The 25,928-nt window shown below is 37.9% G+C and overlaps 1 protein-coding gene across 3 annotated transcripts; it reads left to right on the forward strand.

Moving 5' to 3' along the window:
• Positions 1 to 349: 349 nt before the first annotated feature.
• LOC141426848 (cyclic nucleotide-gated channel beta-3-like) lies at positions 350 to 24,173 on the forward strand. Of its 3 annotated transcripts, none has more exons than XM_074086057.1 (16): positions 350 to 538; positions 9,740 to 9,849; positions 9,990 to 10,058; positions 10,152 to 10,292; positions 10,709 to 10,845; positions 14,829 to 15,088; positions 15,738 to 15,887; positions 16,370 to 16,544; positions 17,046 to 17,176; positions 17,621 to 17,744; positions 17,897 to 17,979; positions 18,714 to 18,860; positions 19,835 to 19,947; positions 20,709 to 20,868; positions 21,456 to 21,611; positions 22,779 to 24,173. In XM_074086057.1, exons 1-16 carry the CDS (start codon positions 506 to 508, stop codon positions 22,884 to 22,886), a joined length of 2,097 nt encoding a protein of 698 aa, XP_073942158.1. In that variant the 5' UTR covers positions 350 to 505; the 3' UTR covers positions 22,887 to 24,173. The 3 variants fall into 3 exon arrangements, with proteins under 3 accessions (XP_073942158.1, XP_073942160.1, XP_073942159.1); XM_074086058.1 differs by lacking the exon at positions 350 to 538 and adding an exon at positions 2,266 to 2,449; XM_074086059.1 differs by lacking the exon at positions 22,779 to 24,173 and having other exon boundaries at positions 21,385 to 21,473.
• The last annotated feature ends 1,755 nt before the right edge of the window (positions 24,174 to 25,928 follow it).

Raw genomic sequence — 25,928 nt, forward strand, 5'->3', positions numbered from 1 at the left:
TTAATGTTATAAATATTGATAAAGTGGACTTCGTAGAACTTCAACTACATGTGCATAGTTATTTTTGTTCTTAAATAAGAATAATATCATGAAAATTGATTTAATTAAAGACTCGCGTGACTCTAGTATATTTCTTTCTGGAACACCCCGAGACAACTTCGATATACCTAACAAAAATCTTAACATTCAATAAATAAAAGCTCTCTGCTTCCGTCACTGAAAAGCGCTGAATTCGCTATGCTTTCAGCATATACCTCTCTCACGGCAAATATTTACATCCCGCCCCATACATCGTGACTATGCGAACAAAACAGAAAGTGCGACCAATCCCAGTAAGTCCAATCTAAAAGCATCATTTCAATTTAGTCCGGTTCAAAATCGTTCACGGCAATAAAATTGACAAGTGATATGATATCGGCACAAGTCTTTGATTTTGTCCCCATTTGGATGGCGTTGATGAGAAATATGCTAATGAACGCGGTGTTAGATAATTTAAAGTGAAATTATGGTGCTAGAAAAGCTACGTTTGCTGAAGAGGGTGAGTTATATTTAGATTTAATTAGTAAATAATATCAATATCACCATAGTTGAGCCACCCAACCCACGTATAACGTTACGGGATGTTTTTTTTCGAGAAACGGGTGAGCCGTTTATAGACTTAATATACTCATTTTGCTTAGCGATCACTAGAGAATGTAATTCGGACATGGTATGCGTATTATGATTGTAGCTACGAGAACTACCTGTTAACTGTGTTATGGAATGTGACTGTGACGTAGATGATTAGGTTGATACAAATGGCGAGATGGCATTTGATACCAAAGGAAAGAAATAACTGGAATAACTGCTACCGTTTCATCGAAACATATAGAAATTCAAGTAGCGCTGCTAAGATAACTAATTTTTAGCATTAACGACTCAAAACCTAAAAAATGCGTGTAGTAGGTAACCACCATGAATGAAATGAACCACATAAATTGCTTACCGTGTAAATATTCTTAATGTAACTGTTAAATAAATGCTCTACAATAAAGAGTTAATGTACCTATCTGTACCAATATATCCTTTGTCGTAGGTTATGTTGATTGCATTACATGATTTAATGGCACTGTCAGCAGCAGAAGTGGATGATCGGTTAATGTTGCTCAAAATTAGGTATATACACGACTCTACTGCCACGGTAATAAGAGAGTGTTAAGATCACTTAGAGCACCACAACTGCTCACCTGTTTCTGCTACTGATTATACAGTTTTTATACAGCAACTAGGTACTGTAAGGTAGTGAAGTTTCATTCTAAAAAAAAAATTAAGGTTCAATATTTGAGAGGCGGCACCGCAACCCACAATTGTAAAATAAAATTGTATGCAGACAGGCTACAAGCTTTAAGTAATCAATTTAAGCTTAAATAAAGGGTATTGTTGTCAATTTGGTAGTTGGATAGTATTTCAAATGATTTCTCCGTTTTCGATTTAAACAAAGTTACATTGAGAACCGCGATAGCAAGCTTTTGTGACCGTTTTTAATCTCTTGTTGACGGTACTCGGAGCTTGGGATAATATGTCACACTATGGAAACCTGGAGAAATGTAATTTATAATAAAAACGCATAAGATTTGTCAGAAATAAGTGAAGCTTATTACAGATGAAAAATCTGTAGGTAGTTGCCTAGTCGGTCTACCATCTAGTTTAAATTCTATTTCTATTTAGGTACCGAAATTTATAAATTAATTAATATTTAAAAACCTTCACTTTTTGAATATAGGGTGCAATAGAGACATTATTATTTGTAAAAAAGGTTCAAGATTCAGGCTTTTTCACCTTACTGATATTTTAATTTGTACTTTTTTAAATATATTTTTAGCTATGTACTCAGCGCTCTTCTCTATCTACTTAACAAAGCATAACACATGAGTAATATGATAAAATTATGTACCTAAAAATTTACCTTCTACAGCAGATCAAATTATACTTAAGTAAGTCATATAAAATGCTGTTTTTCGCGCTTCAAAACGGCCTAATCAATCAATAGTAGCAAACGTTGACACTATGCTACTTATCCTGCAAGCAAGCTGCGGTTATTCACTGTAACATTATTTCAGCCCACAAATTGTTTTCCAATTCCTATTTAAACGCTAATATTACATTTACTAAGCAATAAAATGTATTTTCAATTTGATTCAACAGGCGGTTCACGCCTTCTGTTATTGTGGCCGAACTAAACTAGCCCCGAGTTCTAATCGAATGGAATGAACAGTGGCACAAAAACTTCCGCTCAGCTCGCACGCGTTGGAAAATTCGCGGGAAAAATACTTAACGAACATATCACGAACTATTTTTCGAAAATTTCTCCGTCTTACCTAAGTTCTGTGTGGCTTAAATAAATTAATTAACTGGAAAGATAGTTCTGTTTTTGTGCTTACAAATGAAAATGGAAATTAAAGTTGACGTGGTAAGTAATTAGTTACACGGCCAGTTAATTTACGAGTGTTTTGTATGCTTACATGGTACTTATGTTAATATAGTATAGTATAGTCCTCCTCATCGGTTTCGGTGACGGCGACCCCACAAAACTATCCTATTAATTAAAACGTCTATTGTGGGCTCTGATATGGCTGGCTAGGCCGATTTACTTTTAAATACTCTCCTACACGCGTGACAGTACAGTTGCCCAGCTGAGTTGTATGTATACGGTTAGGAGGACTTAGGTCTTTCTTTACGTAATTGGCGTTTTACGTCTAACCCCGTAAGACGCCCCTCCTCAAATAATTCGATGCCTTTCGAGATGGTAGATCGCTAAGACGACCCCCTAACTTATACTTATGTTATTAATACTACTTAGTAAAGTATTTATTTTGTTCTTCAAAATTAGTAACCTAATCGTTTCATAAATAACGAACGAAGTCAGCAATCCTGTGATGTGAAAATCATTCCATTTGTTCAGATTATTATAATTATAAGTACCTATCTATTGAAATCGCAGGTGCTCAAAACATGAATAACTACGGCTCTATCTTATTTATCTTGTATCTTTCGAACCATTCTTGTATATTCATTTATTTCAGGGATCTCTTCTTCTTGCTCTACCCTGCCCGTGACATTAGGGTTCAATCATCAAAACTTTTGCTGTGACACCCCATTCCTCAAATACTGCGGCAAGGTTCCACCTCCTAATTCCAATACACATTTCCATTAGGCTACGTCGGCATACAAGTACATTGTAGTTTCATATAACGTGGGCGAGGTACAAGACATCAAAAACGTCCATCTATCCTACTATTTACATAAATCCTAATATACTGAGCGGAAAAAAATCTGGCCCTCAAATGTATGCAGTAATAGATAATTTTTGTATGTAGAGAGAGAGCCAAATTTTGTGCCGCTGAGTAAATAAATGCAACAGTAACTCTGTTTGTTTGTCTGTGTATTCTCTACAAAGCTTAAACCGCTGAAATTTGATATAGATATAGTTTGAGGCCCTGGGATCCTAGGGTAGCTTTTATCCCAGAAAATTGCATTTTGTTAAATCACAGAATTCCAATTCGACTATACGGAACATAGAGTTGATACTGACCTTGTGAAAATAGGGATGCGTAATAGATTAGTTTATTATGTCATTATTGAAATAATGGCCTTACACACACATTTCGCGCGAGTTAGCACTGCCTTCAATACTGTGAAATTTTGTAAACCGCAACCAATTATCGACGCATTCCATATCATTACTGTCAAGGACCTAACAAACCCAATCCTTGGTGATCAATAGTTGAATATGGATCTAGACTTTTAATTATCAATAAATGAATTGATAAAATCGACAAATCCACCTGTTGTTTTCGTTTATCGCTTTAAAAAGTGGATTAAGGTCACCCGGAATATTTTAACAACCGACTCTACTTTTTATTTTCAAGGTCCTTGACGTCGACTCCGTTTTTTGTTAAAAAAAATCCATTAATCTCAAACACGGTACAGTTATATTATTTTATAACAGAGTACCGGTATCTACGGTCTTCATCATCAGGTGCAGTTCACCAAATGATACTTTCTGAAAGTAAATACTTGATTTGGTGTTAAAAATGCCAAAATCGCTATAGGTGTGCTTTAAAAATTCGAAGGTTGCCCTCGATTTCTCTAGGATTCCATCATCAGATCCTGACTTGGTGTCCGTGGGACCACCTCGGAAGTATGTCCTTTAGGACTAAAAAAGAATTTTGAAATTCGGCTCACAATTGGCGGAGTTATCGCGTAACAAACATAGGTACAAAAAAAACATACACCCGAATTGAGAACCTCCTCCTTTTTCGAAGTCGGTTGAAAACCGGCCAAGAGCGTGTCGGACAAGCCCAAGATAGGGTTCCGTAGCCATTACGAAAAAATTAAGTAACATTTTTCTAAGGATTTTGTATTGTGTACGGAATCTTCCAAGTTTAGATATATTTTATGGTTCTCTATCGTTTACCCGAATTTCATACGCCCGAATGTATTGTTTTCTAGAATTTTCATTTGCCATAAAGTAATTTATTACTGAAATAGTAATTTTTTCAGAGTTGATATTAAACTAACCTAACCTACTGCATTCTATATGATGACATTTAAAAAAATCCTGAAAACAGCACGGTTCTATATATTTTATGCCAAACGTTGGTATGGCAAGTGAAATTCGGGCAAATGTGATTCGGGCAAGTAAAGGTAAACGATATAACTCTTTAATTGCTAATAATTTTGAACATGAAACTACCGTGAGACTCACTCATATTAAATATATTGACCCGGATAACTCACGTCTTAAATCGAGTTTAGCCCGACATGTTTCGGGCTAATCCGTAGCCCTTCGTCTTCGGAGCAACGCGACTCGGCGGCTGCTGCAACACGCGCACTGCGCGCCGCCTCTGCTCGCGCGACTACCCGACGAAACTGACACCGGCACACAGCGATTTCATCATCATTTTCAATACAACTGTCAAATGTAGGGTAGCACACAACACTAACAACATCGCTCTGTAAAGGTACGTTCACACACACCGATGACACAGCACGAGTATTTAACACCGTTTTCCAACTCGGAGGTACCGTCCAACCACTATCCCGGTTAAAATTCGGATGACGACTAATCTCGATGGCTTCACGCACTTTCCGCGGAATGAAAAACTTTGCTCTCGCTAGAACAGATACGAGTACCCTATCAAAATAATTGTCAAGCATTCTTAGCCGTTATAATTTTACTTGTAGGTATTTACCACCATCCTGTTTTTTTAATTTAGAGGGGGCGGGACCCTTGATTTTGATGAAAATTAGCACTTTAAAGTTGAATATTTCGCAAACAGGTCACTGAATCGAATAATCGTCCGGTCAACACCCAATAGTTTTAAGTCCTATCCAACGACACCCCACACTATAGGGTTAGCCGAGAAAAAAGAACACCCCCACTTTACGTACCCTAAAAAGTTTTTAATTATTTTTATTTTACCACTTTGTCGGCGTGACCGATATGTATATTCATGCCAAATTACAGCTTTCTAGTATACTAACGGTCTCAGAGCTTAGCCGCGGACGGACAGACAGACAGACGGAACAGACATGGCGAAACTATAAGGGTTCCTAGTTGACTACGGAACCCTAAAAAAGAGCATCTCTGAGGACGCATTAGTTCGAAACAGAGATACTATTGCACCGACTGACCCGTATATTCAATTTTAAAAGTTACCTAATTGACTCTGATATTGCAAGTTTAACTTTTACTAAAATTAATTTGTCTACATATACAGTATACAGAGTAGACTGAAGACTGTATATAGATATAACATGTAACATATAACAACGACTTAACTTTTTGTGTACCTATTTGTTTGTAGGTATGTATGGGGCAGTAGCGTGGAGAGAACATTTTCGTTAGGCAATCCGAAAACCTATTTTATTTTTTATTTTTATCAGTTTTTCCACGTAGATACACATACTCATGCAAAATTACAGCTTTTTAGCACTAATAGTCTCTAGGCGAAACTTTAAGAGAAGTCTCTTTGTTCCATTCTCCATACAAACGTAGTCCCGGTCTCATTTGAAAACTAGGCAACAGAAATAGATGAAATTTTGTAAGTATGGACTAGAATTAATTATCTATGCCTGTGGTTTTTCAGATTTTCATATAAATGTGAGCTCAAAAGTCGACAAAAAAAAGATGTCAACTTTGCACGAGAATTACAGACTAATAAAGCATTTTTTACAAAAATCTAAAAAACCACAGGCATAGAAAATATAATGAATATCTTGATTGTAAAGTATCATTGATTTCTGTGCTATACTTTTCGTATAATATGAGGACAACGAAACCAAAAATTCAACCGCCCAAATCTTGAAAAGCCTACAGCTATCTCGATATAAATTACGGACGTCGTTGCGGAAGGCATGGGGGGGACGGCTGCGAGCGCTTATGTCACGAGCGATAAAGACAGCAATACAATACAATACAATAACTCTTTATTGCACACCAATACAGTAAACAGTACAGAAAACACAAGTATATACATAGAGATTTTCTAAGGTAAGCAATAGGCAGCCTTATCGCTTCAGAGCGAATATCCCAAACGAATACCTAACGCGGCCGCGCGGCCGGCAGGGAAACTTCTCTTAATGATAATAATTTAACTCTAGGGCTCCCCGTGCGACTACATCTACGGAACCCTAGAAACAAACAATGTACATAGGTAACAAAAATTCATAATATGGGTTCTAATTTATACACACAGGGACTCCATCAATTCTGTTTTCGAGACTTTCAATGTTTAATTTAGTTAAAATACATTTTCGCGTGCTACAGCGCTACGCCTGAAATTAGTAAGGGACCTCTTCAAGACTCTTAATGAAGCGCCATTAGTGACGCCATAGGCTAATTCCATTAATTACGTTGTTTACATAAAACTGACATATTGCTCTAGGTAATCGGTATGATTAATGAAATGGAATATTCAGGACTCCTATTCGTCGATTATGTTGCTTTTACTTTCAAACATAATTTGGTTTCATATAGGGCATATAGGCCCTTAGTATAAATTATAGACCTAGAGATGACTTTATTCGACTATACATAGGTATTTACTCATCAAACGTCGGTTATAGTCTATGTAATACTATGTACTTTTCAGGATTTCGTACCCGATGTCCGTCTGTCCGTCGCACAGAGATGTGCCTTAAAAACGGTAATAAATTGATAGGTGACATTTGTACACGTGTGTATTTTTATTTTACCGCTACAATAACAAATTTTGAAATTGAAATAAAAGCAGGTCCTGCAGGAGGAGGAGGAGATTACTTAATGTCCTGATTTTCAAAAAGTTTTTACGTCCCTCATAAATTTTTGAATCTGGCATTATTTAAGTAACTAACCAAAATAAAGCAAAATACGTAATCGGTTTTAGCTCGATATTTTATTTTATTGCAGCAAGTAGGAGAGATACGATTGATTGCGCGTAAAGTATAACCTCTTAATTAGTGCTTTTACTTAGAATGTTTGTCGCCCCACGCAACATACCATTGTTTGGTGTCACTCTATTACTTAGGAATTGACTAAATATTTACATTTGCTTTAGCATTAGTACCTGTACCCTGTACCTCCATCATTGTTATCGTATTACCGTCAGTTGACTTGCCAATAGGACGCGGTGACTCAAGGGCGCGGTGAATTAACCTCTAGTCATTGTGATTTGAATACCAAAGCACCGCTAAGTGCTTTCCTTCTGTGGCCACAAACAATTATTCATTACAGTACGGAACGGACGGTCTTTAATAGCCATGGGTGCGCGCCAACTAGGTCTATCTATCTGTGTATATCGAGACTTCACTAGACTGGAAAAGGTAGGTATAAATAAATGAGTGTGTACAATACAATACAATAACTCTTTATTGCACACCAACACAGTAAGCAGTACAGAAAACACAGGTATATATATAGAGATTTTCTAAGGTAAGCAATAGGCGGCCTTATCGCTTCAGAGCGATCTCTTCCAGGCAACCTTTACAATGGACAGAAGTAAGGAACAAATTTTAGCAGGTGTAAATGTACTTACCTACATTTGTTTTACTCTAGTAACTTCAAGTATTGATTTTTGCAGTACTAGAACAATTAGTGCCATTTATCGATCTTTAGGTACGTGGTTGAACGGCGCAAAGTTGGTTTGGTTGTAAAAATATGATTTATAGGATTGGACGGCGATTACTAAAATACTTACTTGCTTAACTGCCGGACAACAAGCGGGCGGCAAGCGTAGGTGTCTGAAATCAATCGGCTAAAAGGAATACCGGCCTAACAGCTCTATAGTTGGACGGAATACTAATAATTTTATTGTTTATGACTTCAATAAAAGGGAACGTAAAATTAGGTCGTCACGGACATTCAAGTCTCGTTTAGTGGACGAGATATATAATATTATCCGTGGCATGAAAGCTTCACGGCGTGACTGGCTACGGAACCCCTAGAGCGAGGCTTTGACCGGTTTATGTCTCTATTAATTGTTCCAGTTATTAGTCGTTAAGCCCGTTATGGATACATAGGCGTAAAGAGACAAATAACTTGAACTTATACTTTTACTTTAACTTATCTATTTTGCGCGTGAAATACGAAGTATTTCTGGTATAACCACGAACTAACTTTTCTTGGATAGCCGCGGAGGAACTCAACGATACCTAATCAGACTCACCTTCTGAATCTCTTGCTCTCATGCTATTTCAGTTTTTAATTAGGCATTGACGATTAATCACATTCGACACATGTAATTTTATACTTTTATACAGTAAGTGTAAATGACAGCCGTCAGATACTTTGATTATTACCTACTTGTCAATTAATTTACTGTAGGTACAGTAGGTACAATATCTGGTACAATAATTTTGCATAAATAAATTATAATACTTATTTCTAAAATTTTAATATTTTGCACGCTCTGTACAGCAAAAGTTTACTGAAGTATTTTGATTTATTAAATAAATTAATGTCATGGTTAAGTTTTAAAAATACCTTACTTTAAGCTCCCTTAAAATTATTTTAATTAAATTGGATGTAATTTAATTTGACTTAATTTTGATTTATTTATTTTAATTTAGTTTGATTTATACTTATTGATGTAAAAATATGGGTTACCAAAATGACCTGAAATAAATACACACTGTATTTGTTTGAATTCGGGAACTCAAAAGTATAATCACGATCTATGTACCTACACCCAGTAAAAAAATAGTAATCAAAATAAAATAAGGATCACCAGTTTTACGGTAAAATGAAATCAAAAATACATTTGTATCTTATCTCAGTACTTTTAATTGAATAAAAAGTATACAGAATAGAATAGAATAGAATAGAATAGAATAGAAGAATAGAATAGATAGAATAGAATAGAATAGAATAGAATAGAATAGAATAGAATAATAGAATGAATAGAATAGAATAGAATAGATGAATAGAATAGAATAGAATAGAATAGAATAGTTTATAGTATAGAATAGAAATAAGAATAGAATAGATAGAATAGAATAGAATAGAATAGAATAGAATAGAATAGAATAGAATAGAACAGCAATAGAATAGCATAGAATAGCATAGAATAGCAATAGATAGCATAGAAAGAATAGAATGGAACGGAATGGAATGGAATGGAACGGAATGGAACGGAACAGAATAAAATGAAATAGAAAACATTCATTTGGTGTAAAAAAGTATTTACCTACATGAGTCTCATGCTATTTTTCCTCACAGCACACGGTGTACCCGTCCCCAACGCAGCCCCAGCTGGCAACGAAGCCCGACGGCCATCCAAAGCCGTACGGCTCTTGGTGCACACCTGAAGCCACTCCAGCCCACGCATCGTAAGTTACACACGCTATGTAGATAGTGAATCCCTGGGGACAGACAGGGGGGGGGGCGTTGAAACAACTTGAATATACGATGTTGTCAAACATGGAGTTTGAGTGGTATTTAATTTTTCATAAGTGTTGTTTTTTTTTAGGTTGACGCATACAAATTCTAATATCGACACAAAAACACAATTTCGTGATGCCACGAGCCAAGCCAAAGGGTGAGCAGTACTGGTTGATACTTAATACGCTGACAATTTAATTCTTTGGTCTTTCTTTGGTACAAACTATTTTAAGAAAATGTGCGTTTTCAGAACTTTAATCCAGCCGAAGAAAGTCTTGCTGTTTCCTTCGACTCCGCCGCATGAACTTAAATCAAAAGTTATTACCTTAGATACGGATACTGAGCTCCAGGACTTCAAGAGCTCTATGATAAAGGATGACCCTCCTGAAAGGTGCATTTAAATTATACCTATGCTAAATTTTAAAAAAGTATGGCGATGTGTGAAAATGGAGGCACTTTAATAATCCTCAAAAACCCTCGGTGTGCGAGTCTAACTCACACTTTACCGATTTTTTTAGAAGTTTCTTTATATTACTAAGTTATAATGAAATATATTTAAAAAACTTCAACTTACGCTTATTAGCCAGAAACAGTTCGACTAGTTCCAATCTCTTCGAAAGATCTTTTTCATAGGTGAGTGCGATGGCGCACCGCCACTGTCAGCACCACCACCGCCGTGAACCCACCGTCGTGAACACAAGCACACCTATGAAAAACATATACCGAAAAGATCGAAACTAGCCGAACCGAACCGAACCGCTTTATTTCGTAAGTTTCTGTAAATGTACAAATATCAAACATTTAAAGGTCCCCACCGGAGAAGAAACCGCCAGTGTTTGAATCCCCACAAAGTCCGGTGCCAAACTCTCCGTCTCGTAAGAAATGCAGGGGCTTCCTACAGTTGCCGAGTTTCTGCGATCCCTTCACTCCTATAGACCCTCAAGGTTAGAAACAATACTTACCTAAACAATTAATTTGCTTGGTTTGCATAAGAATAGGTTTAGCAAGAACTCTTGTTGATAAACGAGGTAGCGGTGGCTCTCGATTCCCACGAGATAGCCTACTTCCTAACTCACGCTTCTTTTACTCTTCGAGTTATCTAACGGGGATTTTCACAAATCAATTAAAAAAAAATATCATTCCGTTCGATCATTCCGTTCCATAGTTACAATTAAAAGTAGGAATTTACAAACTTAACCCTGTTTCATTAGTAGGCTAATTCCAAAAAAAGTGGCACCGGCAGGTTAAAGTTTTTTGTAAAAAAAAATGGGCCAGTTTTACCAATTGAGTATGAAAAATATTTTTTAAATAATACAATTGGGGCATATTTGTAAAGGGCACCGCAAAATTCATATAAATATAGAAATTGTGGCGTGTTGAAGTTTTGGAGATGCAGGTTAAAGTTGCATTGCGCAGTTTAGTACATAGAGAAAACATTAGAAGTTAAAGTAAAATTTTACAGATTATGTACTAAAGAGTAGATATCAAGAGGCGAAGGGGTTGAATTATGCTTTGACATAGAAACGAATTCCTTATGGAACCGTAATCAGTAGCGTGGAAGAAGCGATAATGCGCAATAAAGTGACTTTGAGTGACGCCGATGTTCTAAGGCAAGATGTTGCGGTTATTTTAAGAAGGGACAGTTTACCGAAAAACAATTTTTTAATTTATTTCTCATAGGTTTACATACACTAACTTACTGTACATATCTAGTCGCCAAACTGATATTACAGTTTGTTGGCGAGAAAGTCACTGAATGTCACTGCGGAAGAGCGTTTGGCTTTAAGGAATATTAGGAAGAACCAGGAGGTTTCTGTACTTAAACCGGACAAGGGTAATACCACTGTGGTGATGGACTCTAATGATTACGGAGAGTTAAAGGAATTTGTTGGATGACGATCAGGTTTATAAGCCAGTGTCGTACAACCCTACGGCCAGATTTACGCGCCGTATAAGGACTGTTGTCAGACTACAAAGATTTGTTTGACGGTGATGATTTTGAGCGCCTTTACAAGTCGAAGACAAATAGAACTGCCTTTAAGACCTATCGTAAGTCAAATTGCTTCTCCTACTTACAACTTCGAAAAACGTAGCATCGATGTTGTGGCCGCTTGAGGGGAAAACGTCATCTTACGTTAAAGATTCTCGCCAATTTTTGAAATTCTCAGCAGCATTAAGTTGGAACCGGAAGACGTTATGGTGAGTTTTGATGTGGCGTCGCTTTTCACAAATGTTCCTCTTAAAGAATGCTGTGAGATGATTTGGGGGAAGTTATATGAGAATGATATTATGTTAGAGTCCTAGCTACAGATCTGCAGATTGATGGCGTTGTTATGGATAGTCGCGTGGCACCGGTGATAGCCAATATCTGGATGGCACATTTTGAGACTTTAATAGATCTACATGCGTGGAATGTAAGATTGTGGAAGCGGTACGTCGATGATGTTTTGTGCGTTATGAAAGGTGGTAAACCTGAAGTGGAACAGTTTCTGGCATATCTCAATTCCATTCATACAAAGATTAGGTACTTTTACTTATGAGTTGTAAGAGGGGCATACATTACCTTTCCTTGATGTAAAGGAAAAAGCAAGAGTGGATGGTTCTTTGACATATACCTACCGTCGATAGGAAGCTGACGCACATAGATAGGTATCTGAACACATCGTCTCACCACCATCCCAGACATCTCCTCATCCGTTACGAGTTCATTGCAAAATAGGGCATTGAGGACGAGTTGAGACATGTTCAGGAGGTACTAAAGTGTAACGGAAATAAGGTGAATAAATGGCAGCCAAGAAGGAAACGTAGAACCAAACATCCTGATGTAGCTAGGCAACCTGCGTAGGTATATGTCTTATACGAAAGGAGTCACGGACAAAGTTGGAGCCGTTGTAGTGTAGGCAACTAGGCAAGTATTCCATCAAGGTAGTGTACACACCTTTGTCCAAAGTCGCGAGGCATATTAGGACACCCAAGGATGTCGATCCCTTCCAAACACACCGGGCGTTTATAAGATTGATTGCAGTTGCGGTAGTTCCTATATCGGACAGACGAAAAGAACAATAACTGAGAGGGAAAAGGAACATATTGCGGCCGTTAAAAATCACCAAGTGAACAAGTCAGCATATCAACAACTTTAGGTACTAAGATACCCGAATAGCGAATTAGTAAATGCCACTCAAAATTATTTATTACTTTAACGTCACTTTAACCTGTATATTTATCACAAGTGAAAGTGACACAGGTTACAGTGAAAAGTAGATATAGTAGACAATTACTTAAAAACCATTAATAATATTAATGCCTCACTCTCAGTGCAATCAGATATGAGTATATAGAACATTTTAATTAGATAAGTAAAAAAAGTCCCATACCAATATCGTCAAATAATCAAGACAAGTTAAAGTTAACATACATGTTACAAACTCCGGATTCCCGCCTTCGATCACTTGTCGCTACAAAACTACATTCGTACGGCCGCAAATGCTCTGTTTGGCGATTAGATGGATACTGACGGAATGTTTTGCCGCGATTTATGGTCTACAAATGATATCTCTGTGTGAGTGAGATGCTGTACTGTGAACACACAGGTAACAGTAAAAAAAATCGCTGGACAAATTTCGGGCGTGGATATTGTTGTTTAAAATGATATATAAAATCCGTGCAATATATTTTTAATACAGTTATATTCCTGTTGTCATATAGCGCTATATTTTTTTAACATAAAATCGTATACGAATAAACTAAAGAACTAAAACTCGAAGAGTGTCGCGTTTGGACAAGACAGGTTACAGTAAAAACTGGCACTATCTATTTTTTTTTTATTAAACTGATACATTTAAATTAAATAAAAAGGCCTGGCCTTTGTGTAATAGATTGGTTTTACCTGTGAACATTTTTATTTTTCTGAAAACGACAATTTGAGCATAGTTTCTATTCAAAAACTAAATGACAGGTTGAGGTGCCACTTTTTTGGAATCGCCCAGTAGGTAGATACCCACAGAACTCCTTAGGATGTTACATTATTAGGGGTGGAGTTCAAAAAATTGGACTAAGGGGCTGTTTCACCATCCATTGATTAGCGTTAACCGACGGTTTAATGTGATGCCGTCTCCGTCTATTCGAACAAAACAAATAGAGACGCCATCACACCTAACCGCCAGTTAACACTAATCAATGGATGGTGAATCCGCCCCTAAGTATGTTAATTGGATATCAACCACACAAATCGAGAATTGGAAAAAGTTCCGTGTAACACGGAAATTATACTCATACTAAATTTTTCGTAATCCTACTTCAATCCTACTAAATCCTACTAATATTATAAATGCGAAAGTTTGTGAGTGAGTGAGTGAGTGAGTATGTTTGTTACTCCTTCACGCTGAAACGGCTGGACGGATTTGGATGAAATTTGATATGTAGATAGCTGGACATCTGGAATAAAACATACTTAGGCTACTTTTTATTCCGATATTCCCTCGGTATAGGATAAAATTTTGAAACAACAACCGCTGGGCTTAGAGTCATGAAATTTGACATGATTGCTTTTAATGTAACGTCTATGAAAACCAGGATTTAATTTTCGCGAATTCCCACGGGAATTTTTAAAAATCCCGAAATTTCAATTCAGCTGCTAGATCAAATGATTTACGTGTGCATATCAAGTAGCACACTTTTTGAACTCTACCCCCAAATAATGTTCCAATGACTACGTAGACTGTGAGCGATCTTTGTTGACTCATAAATAGGGCTTACTTAGATTGTCATTATTATTAACATACTAGTCAAATGAAGGGCGTTCTTCTGACCCTTGGTTACACTATAGAATCCATAATAATATACTTTATACTACATTGTAGGTAACTACCAGATTTCTAAGTAAACCATGCTTACTCGATAACTAACTATAACAGAATGTAACTTCTAGGTAAGGTCTACATCATATGGCTGCTCCTGGTAACATGCTGCTACACTTACAACGCTTGGGTCATCGCATTACGTACCGCGTTTCCTTACCAAACCCCTGATAATACGTTGCATTGGATGATAGCCGACTATTGCTGCGATTTGGTGTATTTGCTCGATGTGGCTTTGATAAAACCGAGGCTAATGTACCTGCATGAGGGCTTCTGGGTCGATGATCCAGGGGAAACGAGGAAGAATTATAGAAAGAAGCTGCAGTATAAGGTAATTATTTATATTTTGTACTGTTAATTGGGCTTGTACAAATAGATAAAATACCTTATTTACCGGACCTTCTTGAGGTCCCACTCATTGGAAAAATATCACTACATTGTCATGACGCAACTTTCAGCGGACGAATGAAAGTAGTGAAGTAACTATACCACGCGCCATATAAATCTGCCTAAAAGTTCATTACTAATACTCAGTTTTGACGCATTTTTTATTCGACATCTTTACGTTACTCCCGGATTGTGTTCGAATCGCATAAAGGTATAGTGTCTATTCAATTATTGGAATTACACCTTTATAGTTTTTGTGGTACTAGTCGGGGCAATGAACTTTTAGGCAAAGTTAGACGGCGGAAGGTATAGTCGTGCATTGGGTCAATTCCAGGGTAGGCAGCGCTTTGAACTGCCTACCGTGCTGCGGGGGCTGGCGGCGCACTACTGCGGCGCAAACTAGCGCTGCCTGCCGTGGAATTGATCAAAGTACGCCAGTTACATTAATATTCCCAGAAGCCTCTCTGCACTTAACATCAGGTGAGATAGGGGGTTAATCACGGTCAGTTATATGTAAAAAAACTATTCTTTCGTTCCCTCATTATTACTTGGAAGTGCATCTTGATTCATATACGACTGTCTCTTATTTACAGTTCGATGTAGTTTCCCTTCTGCCGCTGGACTTGCTGTACATTCACTTCGGTACGCAAATGGTGATATTGCGCCTGCCGCGATTGTTGAAACTGCAGACCTTCTGGGAGTTTAACCTAGCTTTGGATAGAGTATTGTCATCGCCATATGTGGTAAGTGCTCCACTACCTACGTCATTAATTCTTTCGTTAGTAATAATAATACAAACTAAATTATCCATTATCAATTAACTTTAAGACAACATACTTACTGAATATATGTACATCGTGCTATCGTAATCACATGTGTCGAGCAGTAAGATTTGTTAGACTCATGTCATGACTTACTCTATAATTCTCCCGATCACTAACTCACAGGCCACTTCTATCATATTAAATGATATTGTTACGGATAACTCACGTCTTAAACCAAGTTTAGCTCGACATGTTTCGGGCCATTTGTGTGCGTGTTGCGGCAGCCGCCGAGTCGCGTGCTCCTGAGAAGAAGGGCTACGAAATAGCCCGAAACATGTCGAGTTAAACTCGGTTTAAGACGTGAGTTATCCGTTACAATATCATTTAATATGAATGAGTCTCACGGTAGTTTCATGTTCACTTCTAACATCATATAATATTACAGTAAAATCCTTAACCAGGTCCGCATCGGCAAGACCCTGTTCTACATATTCTACTTAATCCACATCAACGCGTGTGCCTACTACATGATGAGCGACTACGAAGGCATAGGCAGCAACGACTGGGTCTACGACGGCAAAGGCTGCGCGTACATACGGTGCTTCTACTTTGCTACTAAGACAGCCACTTCTATAGGTAAGATGCTAGAGATTTGTATTTGCAAGTAAGGTATTTGAGAAGCACGGATGTAACCTCTGCTGCGTGGCTGTATCAGCCGTATCAAATAGATACATAGATATACATAGGGCCTCACGGGGGCCCCTGAACCTGTGTAAGCAGAAATTAGCTGCAGTTAGATAGGCAGAAGGACCTTCAAACTAATATTTGATATAGCAGCCTCTGATTGAAGAAACAGTCTTTCATATGTTGAATTGCTGATATTTCTGATATGCTTTAAGTTCTTCTCCACACTGTCCGTAGTTTCATACTTAATTTAAGTACTTATACAATTTTTTCTCTTATACCTACGAGTACCTACCAGTTCTTGAGATAAGCCATAATTTGGTGTCGACCACATTATTTTGAAAGCTGTTACTGTTTTTCACTAGTGTCTGGTTTCAAGTGATGCGAGCTAGGTACCTCAAGTTGGGATAAAATTGTTCCAGTAATTTACTGAGTATTTCTGTTTCATTGTAGGAAAGAATCCGAAGCCGGAGAATCCTTCGGAATATCTGTTCATGACAGCGGCGTGGCTGATGGGAGTATTCGTGTTCGCGTTGCTCATTGGACAAATTCGGGATATCATCGCGACTGCCACCAGAGCTAAAGTAAGCTAATTTATAGTTATGTATGAGTATGTATGAATAATATCGTATCGTATGCATTCTGCAGTTCAGTCTGTACTAGAAGTGGACAAGCGATAAGGAGTTCAAAATGATCTACGAGTACATACGATGGCGAAGGTGTGCAGGTTTAGTACTCTACAACCTTTTCTCTGCATCTGTATGCTAGTTGTCGGTACAGTTACCGATATTTCGTCCACATCTTAAATGATACTTAGATACAACTTTGTAAACTCATTTTATTACTCTTTGATAATTAATTTCCCACTGAACATTCAATCTAATGCATCAAAACTCTTCTATGTAATCGTACTGAATATTCATCTCTTTTTGAAACATTGCAAAGGTTACAGTAAAAAGTCTGCCCAAATACTCATACCCAACTTAGCAAATTGGTTTAAGAGTAACTATGAAGAATATTATTTCCAGACAGAATATCGCAAGACTGTCGATGGATGTACGCGGTACCTGCGCCAACTGAACATGCCAGCGAGTCTCCAACAGCGCGTCACTTGCTGGTTTAACTACACGTGGAATGAACAGAAATGCTTTGGTGATAAATTTTACAAAATTATACCTATAAATCATAAATCCAGTTTTTTTTCCCATTGAAATTTCAGAATGGCTAGTAATTTTAATTGGCGCCCAATATGGGGCCAGCTGTGGGAACGCTGTATTTAATTTAAATGTTGCTCTAATTAACAGATGAAGCCAACATACTGAATGTTTTGCCATACAACATGAAACGAGACGTGGCACTAGCTGTGCATATGGAAACTCTGAGCAAGGTTTGTTTTTTGTTCTAAAGCTGACCAGCGACTGACCTGATAGTATGTGCAGACGAGGCTGATGATGTAACTCACCGGTTCAGTAATAGCTATTCACTCGATTTACCTGCAAGTTTCAGTAAGTGAGCTATTCTCGTGCGATGATCGGAAAAGGACGTGAACTTAGGTGACCATGAGAGAAAAGCTTATCTAAGCTATAAGTTCGGAAACTTACTCGAACATCTATCTGACACTGACACTGCACCGTGTTTTTATTGATTTTCGTTAACTTCGATAGATGGCTCAGTTCATTGATCTATAGAAACTACCTGATAGATAATGAACCTTATATCCAAAAACAATTTTTTTTTTTCCAGCCGTATTAATTTAAATGCACAGTTATTGCTAAAGGTCATGTTGTAAAATTCAGAAATTTAATGAGTGACATTGACATGACATAAAGAGAGACATGAAAAACTCACTTCTTTATCTTCTTTTGCTAAATACGTATGAATCAAAACACTACGGACTTTAAAAGTTTTCGTTCTACCGCGCATACTTAATTAGTTAATTATTATTTTTAAACAGTAAGAGTTAATCCACCAGTATCCTGGAGGATTTAACTTCATTTGAATGTTCCCTTTAAGTTAACGAAAGTCAATAAAAGACAAAACATCTTCAATTTAGGCCATAACAAGCACTTAGGAATCAAGTCAAAAAGAACACGTCGTGTATAGATATCCCTCGCTCTCCAGGTGCAGCTGTTCCGCGACTGCTCGGACTCGCTGCTGCGCGCGCTGGTGCTGCAGCTGCGGCCGGTGTCGTTCCTGCCCGGCGACGTGGTCGTGCGCCGCGGCGACGCCGGACACCAGATGTACATCATCAAGACCGGCGAGTGCTACGTGAGTTGAGTACCCGCTATATATGTATACACCAACGACCGAGCCTAGGGCACTAGTCCCACCACCAGCGAATAAAAAAGAGGGTTTATTGATATGAAAAATATCGAAAAATCGATAAAATTTTCATACTAAAAAACAATAAATTTAAAATAAATACATACGCTCGAAAAACATAAACCTCCTTCGGGCGGTGAGATAAAAATCAATACACCCGACTGCCTTGAAAAAAAAAAGAAGAAATAAATCTTGTGATCTAGAACTCTGTCAAGTAGGTAGCTAACTTACAAGTAGGAAAGGAACCCATTACTAAGAATTTTTGAATTGGTCGTGACTTGAATGTACCAGCGAGGTCCCAAGGAAATGGACACATACATAAGCTATAAAAACATAGCCCTAATTCGGGCAGTCGGGTAAAAACAGTCTTCTCACTACTCGCCGGCGGTGGGACTAGTGCCTATCTACCAATCCCCATCTTTTTTACTTTTCACTTTTGACTTCACCTGCAACTATGTATTTATTTGTGGTATTGACAAGAAAATTTGCAAATACATAACATAGACAGTAGGCGGGATCGCGGTGGATGCGAAAAGCACAAGACCGGTCTGAGTGGAGAGCCTTGGGGGAGGCCTATGTCCAGCAGTGGACGTCTTTCGGCTGACATGATGATGATGATGATGATGATGAACATACACAGTATCAAACCAACTAAACAATCAGTATTGAAAACCAACGCATTTGAAAAAATGGCATTGTTCCACAGTGTTCTTTTAGCCTCGAAAAAGTGGCATGCCTATTTTATGCAATAAAACGGTAATAGGTACTGATCATTCTTAATGCGAGACGACCTCACCTGGTGGTCAATTACCTAATCTTAGCTGATAAAAAAATTAAACCCCCACGACCCATTTCAAAATAAGCCCACTTTGTCATTTGGTCTGTATTTCTTTTTCAATAAAATCTCATTTCGTCGACAGGTGATGTCACACGATGAGAACGAAGTGCTAGCGACGTTGGGCGAAGGTTCTGTATTCGGAGAAATAAGTCTGCTCGGCATCAACGGCATGAGACGACGAACTGCAACCGTCAGGTAACTTAGAACTACGCAAATATGGGATTATTTTGACATGAAACATGACATAACAATATGTGGACTCTGCTCTGCAATAAACTTTTTAATATTATTGTTGTAAAACTTCTTATTAGTATTGGTAGTCTTAATATTTATCTAGTATAAAAAATATTTTACTGGCGCCCACTTAGGGACTAATCTGAAATGTATTCCGTTATCTTTAAATTAGAACCAAACAAATGATGATTGCTTACTTTTGGTATATATCATTGCTGTGATTTAAAACATTCAAATTGAGTTAGTGGAATAAATGGTTCAACTAACTAACATTAATTCGTACATTTCATCATTACTCTTATACATATTCGGAATCAACTTAGCAAACAATCTTAAAATCTGTACCAAGCAGTACAATGCAATTTGTCCAAGGGTGTGATTCTCTAAGTGTTCCGTGTCCACAAAGTTATCACTGAGCACAAGAGAATATAGACCTATACATTTGCTCTCTCTTTTAAGGAGAGAGGTATCTCGACGTTTTGTCAATGTCAACGTCAACGCACAACTGTTAAGCACCTCGCTCTATCTATACAGCCTGATTTTTTTTGTAAACACAAATAGTAAGCAGACGATGGTGTTCGTGCTATGAAGCGATGTCACAAATTTTAAGTTTGGCATCTAACAGCTCGTACGTAACTGGTTTGAGACGCATTTCATTCCTCAACTTCGCCAAATCGTTGACAGTCGAGAAGTATCAGACGCTTCAGGATCGTTTCCCCCAGGTCTCGAGGGTACTCCAGCCTGTTCGCCCTGTCCCGCAACGACCTGTACGGGGCGCTGCGCCACCACAAAGAAGCCGCGCGCATCCTGCGACTGCGCGCCGACCAGATCATACGGGAGAACGCCGCGCGGCAAGTCAACCAACGCATGGCTGATCGACAGGTCTATTATTTATAAACAAATTCGAACGTTGATAGCGATGTTTAATTATTTAGAGTACCTGTGACAATCAACGTTTTAGTGTAGCTTGTTGCCAGGGTAACGACTCCTGAGTTATTTTGAATATAATTTTATGGAGTACAAATCCACTAAAAGCTAGAATTTGTCACAGCTTTAAGGCAATTCCTTCATAGCTCATCTCTTAAGCATGCTAATTATTTCCCTATTTGTAAAATCCTCCCTCCCCCACCTCTGTCCACTAAAAAAGTGGAAATTCAATTCACTACGTCCTTACCACCTAAACCACCTCAGGCATGTAGATGCCTAGCTAGATAGATAGCTGTAGAGCTATCTAACGAATTTATCCTTATACTTGTACATAAATTCACTAAATAGGGATAAGTTCGCCTTTGTACATCTCTTTCTCTTGTTTACTGTTATTTTCATGTGTTTTTTATCCACAATAAAGAGTTTTTCAATACAATACACTATATAGCTTTGTCCTTGTAAATTCGTTAGGTAGCTTTAGCTGCCTGACTGGCAAGACATAGGAGCCCCGCCGCGCGCGTTCATACCAGTGTTTGGCGCAGGCTCGGAAGTCGGGTAGCCTACACGATCACGACGAGGCGGGCGGCGTGCGCCGGCGTCGCACGTCGAGCCTGTCCAGCGGCAGCGCGGACGGCCGCCGCCTGCGCGCGCCCAGCGCGCTCTCGCGCAGGAAACTCTCCGTCGTCTCCGAAAACAAGGTGACCAGTGTTTGTGAGTGTATTTAGGCATGATTTGGGTAATTAAATAAACTTTTTCTTGTACCTCGTCAGGTAACGTCCCCTGGACAATTCTGTAAAACCATGAGTTTCCATATGTTTTCTGTAGTTAAAATTCATCGAGCGTACATTTTTGTCGTAGATACAAGCCCATTATTTTATAGACTGTCACATCACAAGAAATTCTGTCACTGTTATCTCTTGGACAACGGAACAGAATATAAACACGAGAAAGTATAGTTTAAACCATTTATTATTATAGTCATGATGATGATGATGAAATGAATGATTTCAGGTGGAACAGATTTACAAAAAGTAATTTTTCTGAGTCTACGTAATTATTTCTTACGGTCCGGTTATATTAAGCGTTTTTGCGGCATTTTTTTTTCTCATTACCGTTTCGACAAGTACTTTAAGTATTAAGTATTAATAACGTAACCATAAAAAAAAACATTTTTCATACAAGCTTTTTTTTGTGAATGTACTTTTTGTTGACTGTATATACCTACTTGCATTGTCACCCAAACTACATTTGCATACTAAATTTCAAGTCGATGCTATTAACCGTTGAAGAGTTCCGTCCTGCGGAGACGATCCTGGCTGGACTACCAGGGTGTCACTACTAGATTATTGTATTGTCACGCAATTTACATAAGTATTCCAAATTTCAAGTCAATCTAACTACTAGAAGTTGGTCAAATTTAACTTGCAGGATTTGATTTCAGACAGACAGACGGGCACAACGGGACAGGTGAAACTAAATAAAAGCTTGTAAAAAAAGATGATGCTTAGTGTTAAATTTGTATGAAAACTAGAGCCAATACGATGCTAAATCTAGCGTGATCAAAATTCTTGCGATTTGTCCTTCCGTTCCATTCGGCCTCGTTCTTCTAATAAACATCGAATGGATAATGAGGTTTAACCGAGCTGTCAAAGCGCTCGAATATCTCCCATATCTGTCAATTTTACCATGATACAAGATTATATTTTTAACGATATTCAGGATGAACAGTTTTCTTTGTTGATGTATTTCAAATTGGCGTTATTCTGCTTTACTCGTAGCTTAGGTATAACTTCGAGTTTTCGATTTTTTAACAGCAAATCTTCCGTTTTTTAAAAATTAAAAACATTATGTAACTTTTACCGCAGACCACGGCAGGCGTCGAGGCGTGCGAGCCTCGCGAGCCCGAGCCAACCTCTTCGGTGTACGGCAACCTTCAGGCCCCCATACCAAAGATTGTTCTCTCCTGCGATTAAACCATCAAATAATCTAGAGCTGTAACGTCAAGGTAACAGTAGGTACCTATGAGCAGGAAAAGTACCTAAGTATGTTCTTAGTTTCTAAAAAGGTTTGTCGTCGATTGCAGAGACGAATATACGGCACTAAGTCAAATACAGGATTTCGTGTGCCAAGGACTGGATGGGGTAGTTTCGTAAAAAAAACCGTCAGTATAAATGATTTAATGTACATAAACAAATGAAATTAACAGTTTATAAGAGAAGAAAAAGAATTAACCTAAGATACCTTCTGGAAACCCAAGAGCTGCTGCGTATTTATCCTGGAGCGGATCTCACTTGCGGTCCAAAAGGGTAATGCGGCCAGTATCACGTCTTTTTCTTTTGTTAATTAAACAAAAAAATATGAATTCAGCATGACGTCACGAAGTTCGATACTTTTAAGGACTGCGTGACGTCACTTTGATTATGTAAAATGCTTTTTTTTTTGCTTAAAATAAACAGCTAACTTTTAATATTTTTTTAGCCCCGAGCTTTGACGTTTTTTGTTTGATTGACAAAGGAAACGGACGGATAAGAATAATATTTTTTACCCAGAAAACTACCGAATCGAACTCCAGAAATTTAATCGTAGAGCTAAGCGGGACGAGTTTATGTGTCAATTAGAGATAGGTCTGCACTCGAAGTGATATCTTGCTACATTCCGAAAGCGGCGAGCGTGTCTCGTCGTAAGTTTAAATTAATAATTACGCTACAAGGCTTTAGTTTAAAGCCAATAGAGTAATTTTCGGTGTCAAATACTTAAGCAGTATACTTACTTTATCAACTAAGTGTAAGATAAGATAGTTATGTAAGTATACTAGTATGACTGTGATTTATTTTATCTGTTTCATTATAAGCAGTTCGTCTCTGGGCTAATATTGAAAAAACTTTAAACATTGTTTCGCTTAACTGTGAGCTCAAATGTTACTACTGTTTATGTTCAAAACTATTTACTACTTATATTTAATTTAACCAACTAGGTATATTTAAATAAAAAATGATATTCTTAAAATAAACTTCTGTAGAACAATAAATTTGATGTGATCATTTACAGCTAGGTACTCAGTCATGTATTTCGATATTCTAGTCACTATGTTTTTGTACCTACTTCAAAGTTTATTGTAGTTATCAAATCAAAATTGACTAAAAACTTACTCTAAGCAAAGTTTGTACCTATTTATTTTAAGGTAAAAATCGCCTAAATTGGTGTTGTATATTTTTAATAAATGTCTATGAAAAACATAAATAAAAATGTGTGAGCATTTTTTTTTGTTTGCTTGATTTTTATGCTCCCCGCCATTACCACCGAACACTAATATTATAAAGGCAAAACTTTGTGAGTAGGCATGTGTGTGTGTGTGTGTGTGTGAATGTTTGTTAATCCTTCAAGCTAAAACCAATCGCCGCAACGTACAGTATCGAATCTGCAAATAACTAATATTGAAGTTTCTATACTGTAGGTATATACGTCGGCTAGGCGCAGTCGAAAGGGTTTGATTAGATAATTAACACGTAAGTAAGTTGGCGCTTTTTATCCCGATATTCTCACCAGATCGGGATAAAACTCGTTTCTTGAATATTAGAGGCATGAAATGTAGCGTGGGTGACTTATTTATCATCATCAGCCGGAAGACGTCCACTGCTGAACAAAGGCCTAGAACGCCGCAATGAACGACAACTCGCCACTTACATCCACCGGCCCCGCAACTTTCACGATGTCGTCAGTCCACCTAGTGGGAGGCCTGCCATAGCTTCGTCTTCCGGTTCGTGGTCGCCACTCGAGAACTTTTCTCCCCCAACGGCTATCTGTACCCTTAGTGTAAGTTTTCGGTTACAAAATACGTCTCGATCACGTTCGCGTTAAAATCTCTTATTTTGTAACCGAAAACTTACACTAAGGGTACTGTCCTTCGAACGATGTGGCCCGCTCATTGCCACTTCAACTTGCATAATTTTTACAGCTAAGTATGTCGACGAATTTCCATCCGGTTTATTTATCATCATCATCATCCCAGCCTATATACGTCCCACTGCAGGGCACAGGCCTCCCCTCAGAATGAGAGGGCTTGGGCCATAGTTCCCACGCGGGCCCAGTGCGGATTGGGAACTTCACACACACCATTGAATTGCTTCGCAGGTTTGTGCAGGTTTCCTCACGATGTTTTCCTTCACCGCAAAGCTCGTGGTAAATTTCAAATGTAACTCCGCACATGAATTTCGAAAAACTCAGAGGTGCGAGCCGGGGTTTGAATCCACGACCCTCTGCTGGAGAGGCGATGGGTCAAACCACTAGGCCACCACGGCTTATTTATACGGATCGTTAATGAAATCCACGATGTAATTTTTGGTATTTTATTAAAATCCCGGAATTTCAGTTCAACTGCTGAAAATCGTTTACGCGTGCGAAGCCGCGGGTATAATCTAATCTGTTTATAAAGGTAAAAAATATCATCATAGCTTTGTCGAAATATTTACAAATAAGAAAAATACTCAGGAGGTGAGTTAGCTAACCTAAGTTAAAATTAACAAATTGATAAAATACAATACAATAACTCTTTATGGCACACCAACACATAGTAAGCTATATACAGAAAACACAGGTATATACACAGATTTTCTGAGGTAAGAAATAGGTGGCCTTATCACTTCAGAGCTCTCCCAGGCAACCTTCACAATGCAAAGCAACTACGTAGGTATGTATATGAAAAGGCACCATTCAATTAGGGCAAAAACTTTTAGTATAACAACGCTTCGGCTTATAATAGTAAATTGTTAAAAACTATAGCGTTTAAATTGCATTAGTAGGTAACACTCATCATTTATTTGTCACTTTCATATATGGAATAATGCATTCATTCATAACGAACGTGTTTTACGTATTTACTAACATTAGATGTAACGATTATCGGGGGCATAAGTTCGCTGTGCATGATTTGGTTCAGTGTAACTTTAAAAAAAGTTAGGTTAGATTTTAGTATTGAGGTATAACCAAAGCGTGAAGCGTTTCAAAACCACGAGAAA

Source organism: Choristoneura fumiferana, chromosome 3 (assembly GCF_025370935.1).
Source record: "Choristoneura fumiferana chromosome 3, NRCan_CFum_1, whole genome shotgun sequence".
Taxonomy (NCBI): Eukaryota; Metazoa; Arthropoda; class Insecta; order Lepidoptera; family Tortricidae; genus Choristoneura; species Choristoneura fumiferana.